General features: G+C 43.2%; 1 protein-coding gene across 1 annotated transcript; it reads right to left on the bottom strand.

Annotated features, from left to right (window-relative positions):
* Positions 1–3,741: 3,741 nt before the first annotated feature.
* Positions 3,742–13,805, bottom strand: dthd1 (death domain containing 1). The gene is made up of 10 exons (XM_058068940.1): positions 13,423–13,805; positions 13,003–13,345; positions 10,885–11,200; positions 10,328–10,507; positions 9,985–10,247; positions 9,721–9,879; positions 6,183–6,472; positions 4,372–4,622; positions 4,253–4,310; positions 3,742–4,172 (listed from the first exon to the last, which is right to left on the bottom strand). The coding sequence occupies exons 1-10, from the start codon at positions 13,694–13,696 to the stop codon at positions 3,871–3,873; spliced, it is 2,436 nt and encodes an 811-aa protein (XP_057924923.1). The 5' UTR covers positions 13,697–13,805; the 3' UTR covers positions 3,742–3,870.

Below are 13,805 nucleotides of genomic sequence, written 5' to 3' on the forward strand. Positions count from 1 at the left end.
CACACACACACACACACACACACACACGGGGTCAAGGTGTGACTCAGACGTTCACGTCCTTGTTTATGTCCACAGAAATGCTTCCATTCCCCCAGCTTTACTTTTTGAGTGGGATGAAACCAGCGATGAAGTTTTAATCAGAATCCTTTGATGCCTTTGCTTGGAAGGAATTCCTCGCCTCATCAGCCCCCCTGAGAGGGTGTGGGTGGAGGTTGGGGGTCTCACGCTGCTGTGTGAGAGGCACACTTCCCAGAGTGCCTTGCAGCATGGCCTTTTCAATAATGTAGAGCGGCTGATAGGAGGGTGATAATATGAGAGGGAAAACCTTTTCCTGGCACCGTGGGAGCCGTGGGAGCCCCCCTGTGTGACATTTACTGAGACCCTCGGTGTGCGTTGGATGGGCCACTAATGATGCCTTGCGCATGCACTCTGCTCGCCACTTGTGCCCTTTAAAATCCTACCAAAAGGGAGGGAAAATATGAGGAAAGAGCATTCTTTCTTTGTCACTAGTCATGTCTACTTCAGGAACTACAGTCATGTGTTTGCTCTGTTATTACATGAGTTCATTTTAAACTAATCAAGGTGATATTTGGATTTTCAAAACCTTTTAGAACCCGGTCTGGTGCCTGATCCCACTTTGCAGAGACAAGAGCAAATTGTAGGTAAAAAACAGGTGAAAAAAGTGTTGGAATGGTGGCAGGAAAAGGCAACAAAAGGAGACGGTGCATAAGAAGTGTTCCACTCTGATGCTGGCATTCTTCTCTTTGAATGGATTGAATTTCAGCTTCACTTTGTTGCCCACTCATGATGGCTACGGTTTCATTATGCATACTCATTTCATACCTGATTGAAGGGGAAAGTTGAAGTTTTAAAGCAGTTTCTGTCCAAAAGTCTATTTGTTTAACTGTTTTGTCTGGTTGCTTTTATCAAGATCACATGATTTGGGTGATAAATATGATTTCTAAGAGTCTGTGAATGCAGCAGCAACTTGTGCCCTAGGAGTTATGTGGTGCACCTAAAGGCACCATTCTTGGAAAAAGCTACTATCTCAGCACTGACAGCTAATTTTATATCTCTGTGGTGTCCCAACTCGAAGAACCACAACCCCTTCTTCATAGTATCTGAAATACAAAAATACATACAACCAACGATAAAGTCTCATTTTCAGGTTTTCCACACTGCACTGTGTGGGGATTACTTAATTGGACCATCAATGAAACACTTAATGCACAAACTGATCATTCAAACTTACCTATTTGTTGATATGATGCACACACTCGTAAATCTTTATTCATTGTGTGGAAATATGGGCTAATAACTATAAAAGCAACCTTCACTCGCTAAATGTACTGCAAAAAAGGTCAGTAAGGATAATTCATAATGCCGCCTACAGAGAACATACTAACTCCTTATCTCTAAAATCACAAATACTTACACTTGCTGATATAGTTAATTTTCAAACAGCTAAAATAATGCATAAGGCTAAAAATAACCAATTACCTAAAAATGTCATCCAATACTTCTCTACAAGAGAGGACAAATATGATCTCAGGGAAGAACTAAATTTGAAACACTTATATGCTAGGACTACGTTAAAAAGCCATAGCATTTCAGTATGTGGAATCAAACTATGGAATGGATTGAGTAAGGACCTCAAACAATGCACAACGATGAGCCAATTCAAGAAACAATACAAGCAGTTGATGTTTGCTAAATACAAGGATGAAGAGTCTTGAACCAGTCATGATGTGCTATATATATCACTATATTGACACTTACTATGGTACCCATTATGTCATTGGATGGTCATATCACCTTGTACTTCGATACGAGGTACATTATTTAAAAAAAAAAAAAAACCTTAAACTGTATTATGGAAAGCAGGAAGTGAACAAATGTACCAGTTACTGATTGTAAAAGTACCAGATGGAGGGGTAGGATTTAATAAGCTTTGCTTCTTCCTACTCCTTTTGGACATGTGGAACTGTGAACTGATTATGTGATGCACTCAATTGGAATCTGATGCATGTTCAAATGAAATAAAACCATTACCATACATTTTCATCTACAGAACGAGAACATGCAAACTCCACACAGAGATGGCCAAGGGTGGAATTGAACCCTGGTCTCCTAGCTGTGAGGTCTGTGCGCTAACCACTCCCCCGCCGTGCAGCCCTAAAAATCCTCAAATGTTTGTTATTTATAAAATCTTCCCGTTCCGTGTGAAAGTCATCATCCAAAGATCTATCTCTCGGTCCATTTGTTTGGTGCACACCAGTGTTAGGATGATGGCGTTCACATGACTTGACCATTGTCACCGAACCAAACATGACAACTGTGAATGCACCCTGTTTTCAAAATGGATGGAGGCACACTTGTCATCCGCTCATCATTATTTGCCAGTACCTAGCTGCAGTTTTTATATGTATGTGTGTGACAGAGACTCAGCTGTCACCAAGCGTCAGCGCTGGCGAGAAGCCAGTCGCCGCTCTTGACGACTCTGTGTCAAGGGTGTGAAACGAGGTCACATCTCAGCAGAGAGGGCTGCCTGGTGAATCATCTACCTCCTTTTGGTAGAGCGATGTCACGCATGCATCAACCACTGCAGAAATTGTACTGCGAAGCAATTAGTGGAAGACATGTTTTATTCTTTCTGATGCTTGCCTTGATTGTATGGCTGTTTTATGCAACGATATGTAAGGTCTTAATGTATGTTCAGTGTTGGCAGCATGGAATGACCCCAGTTTAGAGTGGAAGCACATGAGGGTGGTGCAACAGTGTCCTCTAATGGATGAAAGTATCATTGCATGGTGCTTCAGTGGAAGGCACATGATTAGTTCATTTTATTTTCATTCATTCATTCATTTTCTACCGCTTTTCCTCACGAGGGCCGCGGGGGTTGCTGGAGCCTATCCCAGCTGTCTTTGGGCGAGAGGCGGGGTACACCCTGGACTGGTCGCCAGCCAATCACAGGGCACATATAGACAAACAACCATTCACACTCACATTCATACCTATGGACAATTTGGAGTCGCCAATTAACCTAGCATGTTTTTGGAATGTGGGAGGAAACCGGAGTACCCGGAGAAAACCCACGCATGCACGGGGAGAACATGCAAACTCCACACAGAGATGGCCGAGGGTGGAATTGAACCCTGGTCTCCTAGCTGTGAGGTCTGCGCGCTAACCACTAGACTGCCGTGCCGTCCCTCATTTTATTTTATTTATCATTTTTAAATGATATTGGGCGGCACGGCTTCCAAAAAGCTCTAACAACACTCCATTTACATCAGTGGTCTCAAACTGGCGGCCCACAGGCCAAATGCGGCCCACTGGACACTAGTTTGAGGCCCCCGCCTTGATATGAAAGTTTAATGTTAGTTTGATATGGATGCTGTATGGTATCATGAACCCAGAAATTTTTAATTTTGTGTAGAAAAATAAAAATTAATATATTTGAGAACAGTAAAAACCGGAAACAAAAGCACTGAAAAAGTGTAGGGTATAGCAGAAGCAAAACCATTGAAGACAGTTTTATTTTAATTTTTTTTATTTTTCATTTTAATAATTTTTTACGGCGGTCTAGTGGTTAGCGCGCAGACCTCACAGCTAGGAAACCAGGGTTCAATTCCACTCTAGGCCATCTCTGTGTGGAGTTTGCATGTTCTCCCCGTGCATGCGTGGGTTTTCTTTGGGTACTCCGGTTTCCTCCCACATTCCAAAAACATGCTAGGTTAATTGGCGACTCCAAATTGTCCATAGGTATGAATGTGAGTGTGAATGGTTGTTTGTCTATTTTAAACATATTCATAAGTATGAAAAGTTGGAAAATGCAGCATACAATGTAAGCCCTTCTAAGAGGCAGCATCCTTATTTCAGCGTCACAGTGGTCGCTGCCTGGCGTAGCAGCAGCTCTCGAGCAAGATCTGGCCTGCCGCTCCTGGCCAAGCAACGTGCCAGCTGGGAGGCCTTAGGCTGCACCTGGGAAGCAGGCAGTTCCCTCCTCCACATGGTCAAAATGCGGAACGCCTGACCGGGAAGGTTGTCCCCGGCTCGGAGCTTCACCATCTGGGTGGCGCTACGGCGAAGGCGCAGAGAAAGCGCCAGAGGGCCTATTTCTTCTTCTGAAAGCTCCCCCGACAGCCAGAGGAGGAGCGAATCTGGGAGCGAGTCTGGTGGGGGGAAAAAGTGAATGTCCAGAAAGTTAAGATCAGGGCATGCTTCAATGGTCAAATACTGGATGTCCTCCCACCTGTCCTCTCACTGAGTGTAACCCTCGGCGTGACGGGCTGTCTGATGCTTCTGATTCGCTAAAATGAAAGAGGAAGCCATTACTTTGGAACTCCTTCATCAATCATCTTTGAAAAGTACCTTGGGTAGAGTCAGTGGCAGTGTGCACACGGGCTCCCCCAGGTGCTCCACGTCCACTTGGGCCGTGTTGTCGCCTCCCCACTCCGCTTGACCCCTGGTGACCTTGTAGAAGACCACCACGCCTTTGTAGTGAGGGGAGCTATAGTTGCCAAAGGGGTCCACTTCGGTCAGGTGCACCAGCAGCTCGTTCCTGCGCTGACTGTGGAAGGTGATGCGCTCGTCTAGAACGCCATGCTCGTTAGCCCGAAGTCCTGCGGAAACATAATGGATAGGTCAGCAGCAGCAATTATATCTACTGTTTGGAAACAAAATCTTTGGTGTCCTTTGTTAATTAAAATTTAACTTTTTTTTGACGAATTTTGATTGTATTTTTATATTTTTCCAGCAGGTGGCACAATTTCTTCCCCATTCAAAGCATGCTGTATTATTTTCTGCCTGCTATTGATGTTGGGAATAGTGTATATGTTCATTCATTCATTTTCTACCGCTTATCCTCACAAGGGTCACAGGGGTGCTGGAGCCTATCCAAGCTGTCTTCGGGCTAGAGGCGGGGTACACCCTGGACTGGTGGCCAGCCAATCACAGGGCACATATAGACAAACAACCATTCACACTCACATTCATACCTATGGACAATTTGGAGTCGCCAATTAACCTAGCATGTTTTTGGAATGTGGGAGGAAACATTGTGAGTTTCTGTGGGAGTACCCACAGAAAACCCACGCATGCACGGGGAGAACATGCAAACTCCACATAGAGATGGCTGAGGGTGGGATTGAAGTGAGGCCTGTGCGCTAACCATACAGTCATAGTGTAGCCATACAGCCTACTGTATATGTAAAAATAAAAATAAATATACCTATGTTTGTGTTTGAACATGTTCAATATCAAAAACAGTGTAGTTATGTAAGCATACCGGCCTTCAAAGTCTTTTTTGCAAACCTTTATGTCACGCCCTGTGTGGGTTCCCTCGTGACAGTTTGTTTGTGTTCCCTGTCTGGGCTTTGGTTTCCGTTTTTGACTCTCTTATTTTGTATTTGATTTCCTGTTTTGCCTCGTCTGCCTTCGTTGCCATAGTCACCCACACCTGTCCCTGATTTCTGTTTGTATTTAGTTCAGGTGTGTGCTTCTCCCCGCGTGGGATCATTGTCGTTTGTCTGTCTGCTCCCTGAGTTGCTTTTCCTTCTGCTGCAATTATTGCTAAAATAAATATTTTTTACCTGCATTTGGTCCTGTTCTCTGCATCCTGGGGTCAAACCGCAAAACTCACAAGCCGCAACGTGACACTTTATTTGTAAAAAATTATATTTGGTAACATTATTTGCTTGAAGAGAACGGCATTTTAGTGATGGACAGTTTACCTTACAAATGTCTACACTCATTGTGTTGAGTTTTTTATACACAGAGGTCCGTTTAGTGTTGAGCTGTTTAAAAAAGATGTTCATGTTTAATGAACAAAAATTGGCATGAAGCAAACAGTCCCATGTTGCTAGGTGTATTAAAAAGTTTAAATTGAAATGAACTGTGACTGATTAATATGTAACATTTTAATGAATTGGCAGCCGATTTAATCGTGATTAATTGCATTTAATCCACAGTTAACTAAGAATTAATCACATCCTTTAATCGCAGATAGAAGAAGTTTTTATTTTTTAGTTTTTTGTCCTTGTCAAATATGTGACTTAATTTTAAAGTGATGAAAAGTGTCAACAAATGATTTCTGTCCGTAGAGCCAAAGTTTAAACATGATGACAATTGTAATGTGACATTACACTCAAGCTACCAAGTATGCTTCCTCGTCTTTGTCTAACCTGCACAGGTGATGTTTCCGCAAAGACGTAGGACAAGTTGGTCCCCCTCCTGCATGCAGATCTCCGGTGACGTCTCCAGGGTAGCCTCGTCGCCCCCTGCCTGCAGCCGGGACAGTTCCCAGCTGAGCTCCCTGCTCGGCAGGGCGACCACGAGGATTACACGGGGCTGGCCCTGTTGGTGCTGTAGGACCACAGTGACCAGGTGGCGGCGCGTTGAGTCCACCAGGTCCTCTGCCAGGGAGGTGAGATGGCAAGACTGCAGCGGGGAGAGGAGACGGACCACCAAGAGTCTGCAGGAAGACATAAAGTAGGCTGTGTCAATTCCCACTAGGAATTACTGTATGTATTCACACTGAAAAGTACCTGGATGTTTCTCACAGAACGGCGCAGTGATGGACACATTTACCACTGTAGCACCAATATGTTGATACCAATAACATCCATGTAGACCAGGGGTCTCCAAAGTGTCTCCCACAGTTTTTTTTATTAGCTTGTGGCACATTCTCAATATATAATTTAACACAAAAACGTGGTTAAATCAGTTGTAATTTTATAAGAATATAGAGAAAAAAGTTATATTGAAATGGGGAAAATATTACAAACAAACAAAAACAAGCAAAACCAAAATAAAGACCCAATGTTTCAAGAATAAAGACAATATTAAGGCAATAAAGTCATAATTACGACATGAACATTTACAAGAAGAAAGTTGAAATCATTGCAAAATAAGAAAATCAATAACAATAATTCATTCATTCATTCATTTTCTACCACTTATCCTCACGAGGGTCGCGGGTGGGGGGGTTGGGGGGCTGGAGCCTATCCCAGCTGTCTTCAGGCTAGAGGTGGGGTACACTCTGGACTGGTGGTCAGCCAATCACAGGGCACATATAGACAAACAACCATTCACACTCACATTCATACCTATGGACAATTTGGAGTCACCAATTAACCTAGCATGTTTTTGGAATGTGGGAGGAAACCGGAGTAATCACAATAATTTTATAAGAGAAATAATTGGTATTCTCGTGAAAAAAAAACTTGGAATTTGGTTTAGTTTGGATATGTTTTTCTAGCAAGCCGCTCAAGGCCAAGGTTTAAGAGGTTAATAAATAGCCTGGAATTCATGGCATTTAGATCCACATGGCTCATTTCAAAATCTCTTTACGTAAAGAAAATCTCTCTTGGTTCCAGTGGTTTCATGATTTCCTGGTGACTGAGTTGATGTTTAAACTCCTAACGATATGTTGAGCGGCCATGGGTGTGCCGACAGCATCGTCATTTTCAGAAAAATAACTCCACTGTTCCTTCATGTTCTCCTTTGCTCATGCAGAAAGAACGTCATCTTTGTCCTGCAGGCACTGACAGGAGGCAGGGTGGCAGGATGCGGCTTGGACGCGGCGGTGAGTACAGCTGACAGCCCTTCCAATCTGTCGCACGCTGTCGTTGGGCACCTCAGATGTCCAATCGGTGCAGCGAGGAAGCTTTGAATTCACACATTTGACTCATCTTGCACCACAAGATCAATCACCTGCATGCTTTTCTGTGTGAAGCGGCCCTACGTCACTTTGAGGGGTTCACTTCTCATGAAAGGAAGGATATTTCTACATGGGGGTCAGGACTTCCAGAGCTTCTTATGCTTCTCTGAGGAGATGACATGCAAGGGTTTCCCTGCTAAAAGGTAAACAACTAACACATTTCTATTCATCTGTAATGTCTGAAGTTTTATGTTGTCATGGTGACAGACGCAGGGTTTGCTACATCTTGCTTCGGAATGGGTGCTGTCAGAACATTCGGTTCAAGTTGGACTCCTGCTGTGGTTCACATCAACTGTGGTGTCCTGTCAGGTCTCTCAGCAAGGTGCAGACGCAAGGAAATTTAGTAAGATAAATCTATTACAGTTACAGTAAAGGAAGGGTGTCCAAACTTTCTGTACCAAGGGGCCATTTGTTATATGTATTGTTTACCTCTTTTGTGTATTCTAAAGATATGAAAACGGATTAAGGAGGCTTTACTGCATGTACTGGTAACTCTCTGCCCATGAATCCTTCTGAAAAAGCTTTCAAAAAGCTCTAACAACACTACATTTACATCAGTGGTCTCAAACTGGTGGCCCATGGGCCAAATGCGGCCCACTGGACGCGAGTTTGAGGCCCCCGCCTTGATATGAAAGTTTAATGTTGGTTTGATATGGATGCTGTATGGTATCATGAACTCAGAAATTTTTTATTTTGTGTAGAAAAATAAAAATTAAGATATTTGAGAACAGTAAAAACCAGAAACAAAAGCACTGAAAAAGTGTAGGGTATAGCAGAAGCAAAACCATTGAAGACAGTTTTATTTTATTTTTTTTCAGTTTTTAATAATTTTTTAATTTTTTTGAAAAACTGATGCGGCCCAGCTTCACCCAGACCCAAGCTCCAGTGGCCCCCAGGTAAATTGAGTTTGAGGCCCCTGATTTACATATAATGTGACGTGCATGTTAACCAAGCTACAGCGACATTCTTTACTATTACTATTATTAACAGTTACCTCGATCAAGCTAGTTACTGGCGCCATAACACACCAGGTAGTAATTAGGCTAGCTAGTTACTAGCCGGCTTGCGAATAGCTTAAAATGATGGCAATACAGAAAAATAATGTAAAGTATTACATGTTATCATTAGTGTTTCTGTTACATGTCTACAGCATGGATATAAAACCATAAAGCCTTGTTGTAGATTTGAAGAAGTGTTTTAATAGCGGCCTATGTAGGTGGCATAGGTGTGTCCCATTACGTGCAGTGAGCGAGTCTATTTTTAGCTGTTTTATATCTTTAAAATGAGCAGAAAAGAGAAAGATGCGTGTTCATTTCTCATATAAGGATTGTGTGTATTAAAGTGCAGTTTTCCCTAAAGTGAACCCATGTTTATGTTGACCAATACTTTTTCCACATTTTGTAATGTGCCAGCCTTATTCCAAAATAGAATCAATAATGATGGAACAGGAAAGGTAGCGTAAAGGTTTCAGTATAGGATCAAAGGTCTCCCCCCCCCCCCCCCCCCCCCCCCCCCCCCAACATAAAGCACCATTTGTATTATACACAAATGGAGGAAAACATTTTTGGCTATGTCAACAGCCACTTATGTTGAATTGGGTCAGTTGAAGGGGTGTTGACTTTACCTTACTTATTCGTATCAACATTTCAGCTTTTTCTTGTTACAGTAGTCCTATTTGCTATTGTTTTCAATTGTTCCTGTAGATTTTGTGTTTAATTTTATTCTCAAAATATGCAAATAAAAGGAGCTGCACTCACAGTTCCATTGTTTGTTTGTTATTGTTTTTTTAGATGAGACTGCCAGGAACTGGACACAAGGACAAGAGCTCTGGATTGGACACAAATGCGGCTACGGAGGAGCCGACATGTCTCAATCTGGCGCTGTCTGGACTATGTCTTTTTCTCATTTGGATGCTTCTGCCTCCTTTGGCAGTTTGCATTGTCATCTGTTTGGCCTGGAGGCAACCGAGACACACACTGACAGACATAAAGAAGGCAAACCTGTCAAAGTTCTCCATCAAGTCAAAAGACACAAGGCCATTCTGATGGCTCCGGATGGCGATTCCTTCAGGGACAATCCACTGCTGATGCGTGGCGCCCAGCACGGTCAGAAGCTCGGCAGGGTTCTCTTTGGAGGACTGAGTGGAGGAGTTCAGCATCCTGGAATTTAATTTTAAATGTCTCTCAGGGAAAACAGCATTTCATGAGAAAATAAATAAAATGTAAGAAGCAAATACTGTCAACTTGGACTGGTTCGTCTTTTACCTCCTCCATTGTGAAGATGTCCTATCCCACACTGGCTTGGCAGCAGTCAGAGGGAGGAGACGCTCCACGTCCCTCCACTGTGTCCTTGTGTCCTTCTTCTTGTCCGGATTTGGCGGACAGGGAAGTGTGACCGTGAGGGGTCTCTGCAGGGGCTGAGAGGATGGGTGAGCAAGGCAGAGGAGCGGGCTCGTGGACACCACCCTGCGGTAGGCTTCACTTTTCATCTTGACGCCGGCCAGGAGAACGGCGTCCAGGGGCTGGATCTGAGGTTTGGGACAGAGGTGCTCTTAAGCATGGGGCACAAATATGTCCCATCATGTATGCCTTAATAAGCCTCTGTTACCGTGTACTGCACCAGAACAGGAGCTGTGAAGGATCCTGGGGGGTAGTCCAGGCAGATGCGAGGGTCCACAGGAGGTTTGTGGGACAGACCCCGTCTAGGAACTGTGAAGTGTTCTTGCTTGAGACAGGAAACTACTGCAAATAGGCCCAGTGAGTACACCTTCACCTCTGCGAAAGAGCCCTGAGGTCACAGTGTCAAAGGTCATCTGGACTGTGACGTCATCCCCTGAATTCATGGACCTATACAGTGGGGGTGTAACCATTCGTTTCTATGATTCAATTATTAATATTTGTTCAGTAAATGAGCATTCCTGATGGCTAGTCTGATAACTAATCATTTATATCTGATTCCCTTTCAAAAATAATGGGAATCTAGGAAACGTCATCTGTACCGTCCAGTATCCGGGTATTTATTTCACTGTCTCGCTGGTTGAATTTTTGCTTCGGATGGACCAATATCGTCCTTGAATCGTATCAGCAACCACAAATGGTGATATGAATCAAATCGTTATTAAAACAAATCATTACACCCCTAATATACAGTAATTGTTACTTTACCCTCTGTCCACCATATGTGCCCTCTGTTGTTGCAGGGATGAGGTAGCTGGCCCTCCTTTCACCGTCCACCACCTTGACAGCGATCGTTCTGTAGTTGCCTCGATGACGCGCACAGAAGGGTAATGCCATGATGAGAGGGAAGCGGATGTCAGCGCAGTCTTGAATTCTGAACCTGATCACCCTGCTGACCAGCTCCTCTGCGCCGTTCACCATCAAGCAGCTGAGGGCGTCAGCCACCTCACAGTGTAGGACACGGGCCGCACCCAACGGTGCTCGAATGAAGCATGCACCACCTCCCATCTCCGAGTTCTCAAGCCTAGGAACCACACACAATCATACGTACCGTAAATGCACTAATTATAGGTGCTGCATTTATTTAGGGTGTTGTTTAACTAATTAAATAATTATATTTATAATAATAGTTTTTTAACCTTATTAATGATTTGGAGTACATGACAAAGTTAAACTGAAGAAGTAGATGTGAGAGACATATTAGATGCTTTGTAGTATCATATATAGGCATTTGTAGGACTTTTCATGGGTGTGTCCGACATTTTTTTTACTCCATTCGCTAGGGGTCTTACAGTACTTCTGCGAATTGTGGGGATTGCAGTTGCTAAGGATGCATTCATTATCATGGCTGATGAATGCATTGTAAACAACAGCATTTAAAGCTCAAGCAGAGGTAGATAAAGCTGCTCATGATACTTCCAATGTAGGTACTACCATCGTGTGGACAACAACATAACATCAACATCAGAAGGTTGCCAGTGTTTTTTGACCTTGCACTCCGTGACTACAGTCACAAACAAATCTTAACTTTCATACAAAAATACAAAACACAGGTGAAAGTGTTCACAAGAACAATGGCTGAAGATGGTGTCATCCAGATTGCTTGAAAATAATGGACTAGAAGCTTTAAATAGGGGGAGGTGCTTGAAATCTTTGTTTTTCCTCCGTTAACTATGGTTACTGCAGGGAAAGTTTGCACAAAAAGATCCTCACAGGCAAGTATATTGCTGCTAGTAGGATGGTACTGAAAACAACCATTTATCAGATCATCAAGAAGGAGAGAGGTTCAGTCATTGTGAAGAAGTAGTAGTAAAACCCAGCAAGCATCAGTACGGTCTCCGAAAGTTGATTTACATGAGGGATCGGCACACCACCCGTATAGTGCTTTCCCAGGAATATTAGCAGGCAAGCGTGAGTGTATCTGCACACATGAAGGGCTTCTCTTCAGGAAAAACATCAAGGACAGGCTGATATTCTGCAAGAAATACAGGTAGTGGTTTCCTGATGACTGAGGTAAAAAACATTTTATCTTATGAATCCCTTTAGTTTGGTACAGTTTGGTGAAAAATAAAAAAGCTTGTCCAGAGAAGACAAGCGTTACTATCAGAGCTATGTCCAGGAACAAGATGACAGCCATAAATAATCAATACTCAAGAGTGATCTGAAAGCAACTTCTCCCAAACATCCAACAACAGTTCAGTGACAATGCTTTTTTCCAAAGACAAAAGTGATAACTTTTGATAACTCAGATAACTCACCATAACATCTGACAAAAAGTTGTAAAAAATGCTGAAGCAGCAAACTTTGTGAAAACCAAACACTTATATCATTCAGAAAATTTAAGGCAACTTTAACAAACAGGAGATTCCACAGATAATTGGATGGGGGAAATAACTGGAGTGTTTAGAACAGGGGTCTCAAACATGTGGCCCGTGGGCCAAATGTGTCTCAAGACCCTGCAGTTGCGCAATATGTTGTAAATAAAAAAAGTATAAATGTGACTATAGTCGTGTTTTGTCATGTCTACAGGGCTCTAATAATGCTTTGTTCATTTTAATCTGAAAAAAATAATTTGTCTACCCACCAATTATATGTGGTTTCTTATGTTTTTATTATTTGCCGTTTTATTATTATTATTATATTTATTTATTACTGATTGATTGATTTTCTTTTTTTTTTTCTGTTTTTAATAAATGTGTTTGGGTTGTTTTTTTTTTGAAAACCTGATGCGGCCCAGCCTTGCCCAGACCCTAGCTCCAGTGGCCCCCAGGTAAATTGAGTTTGAGACCCCTGGTTTAGAAACTGAGGATGTCAAGTGACCCATACCTGACTGCAGTCCATTCTTTGCTTGTCTCCTCCTTTGGTGTATTCTTTGAGATGGTGTCCACTGTGTCTTCTCTGTCCCACTCTTGACCTTTGGAGTCCAGCCCTTCTTCTGAACCATCATCGCAGGCAAATGAGACATCGCCTCCATCTTTAGTCTCCTCTTCACATCCTGACTGGGCCTCTCCAGATGTCTCTTCAGTGCTGGTTCCTATCTGGTCCTGACTCTCAGCTCTGTCTGCACTCAAGTAGATTATTTCAGTGTCCAACTTGTTGAATATAGTGTTGAGTTGGTCCTGAATGTGCTCTAAATCATCCATAACCCTCTCAAAAATGCCGCAACCATCTGGAAAAGGAGTGGATTTGCATTACAAACAAAACATATGCACAAGTCACTCACACATTGAAGCCATGCAGGCCTACCTGGAAGAGGCTGCAGAAGCCCGCCCCCTAACGGCTCTTTCGTGCGGACGCATCCTAGGAGAGCATCTCTCCAAGCTGTCACTCTGTTTGCATGAAAAACACTCAGCTGCCTCATCACTCCCAAAGCTCTCCGTCTCCACTCACTGCCCTCATCTTGTTCTCCCAGCATGCCCTGAATGCTGTCAGTCAGCATGCAGAGAAGCGCGTCATCCTTGCTTTGTCCGTGAAGACCCTCACTCTGTTGGTCGACCATTAAGAGCAGCGAACGCGACATGAATTGGGTCAGAACTTCAAATCGCACTTTTTGAAGTATTTTACCCCTTGTATCCCCTTTTTGCAATCGGAGCTGTGTCCTTGTCGGCTTTTGAGGGTCCCTGCACTAA

This window comes from Doryrhamphus excisus, chromosome 3 (assembly GCF_030265055.1).
Source record: "Doryrhamphus excisus isolate RoL2022-K1 chromosome 3, RoL_Dexc_1.0, whole genome shotgun sequence".
Taxonomy (NCBI): Eukaryota; Metazoa; Chordata; class Actinopteri; order Syngnathiformes; family Syngnathidae; genus Doryrhamphus; species Doryrhamphus excisus.

Excerpts from the sequence above, each read along its gene's own strand:
- dthd1 (XM_058068940.1), bottom strand. The coding sequence starts at position 13,696 with ATGTCGCGTTCGCTGCTCTTAATGGTCGACCAACAGAGTGAGGGTCTT. Across the intron at positions 13,346-13,422 it reads GCTTCTGCAGCCTCTTCCAG|ATGGTTGCGGCATTTTTGAG; the intron begins GTAGGCCTGCAT and ends CTCCTTTTCCAG. Across the intron at positions 4,623-6,182 it reads CGGAAACATCACCTGTGCAG|GACTTCGGGCTAACGAGCAT; the intron begins GTTAGACAAAGA and ends ATGTTTCCGCAG.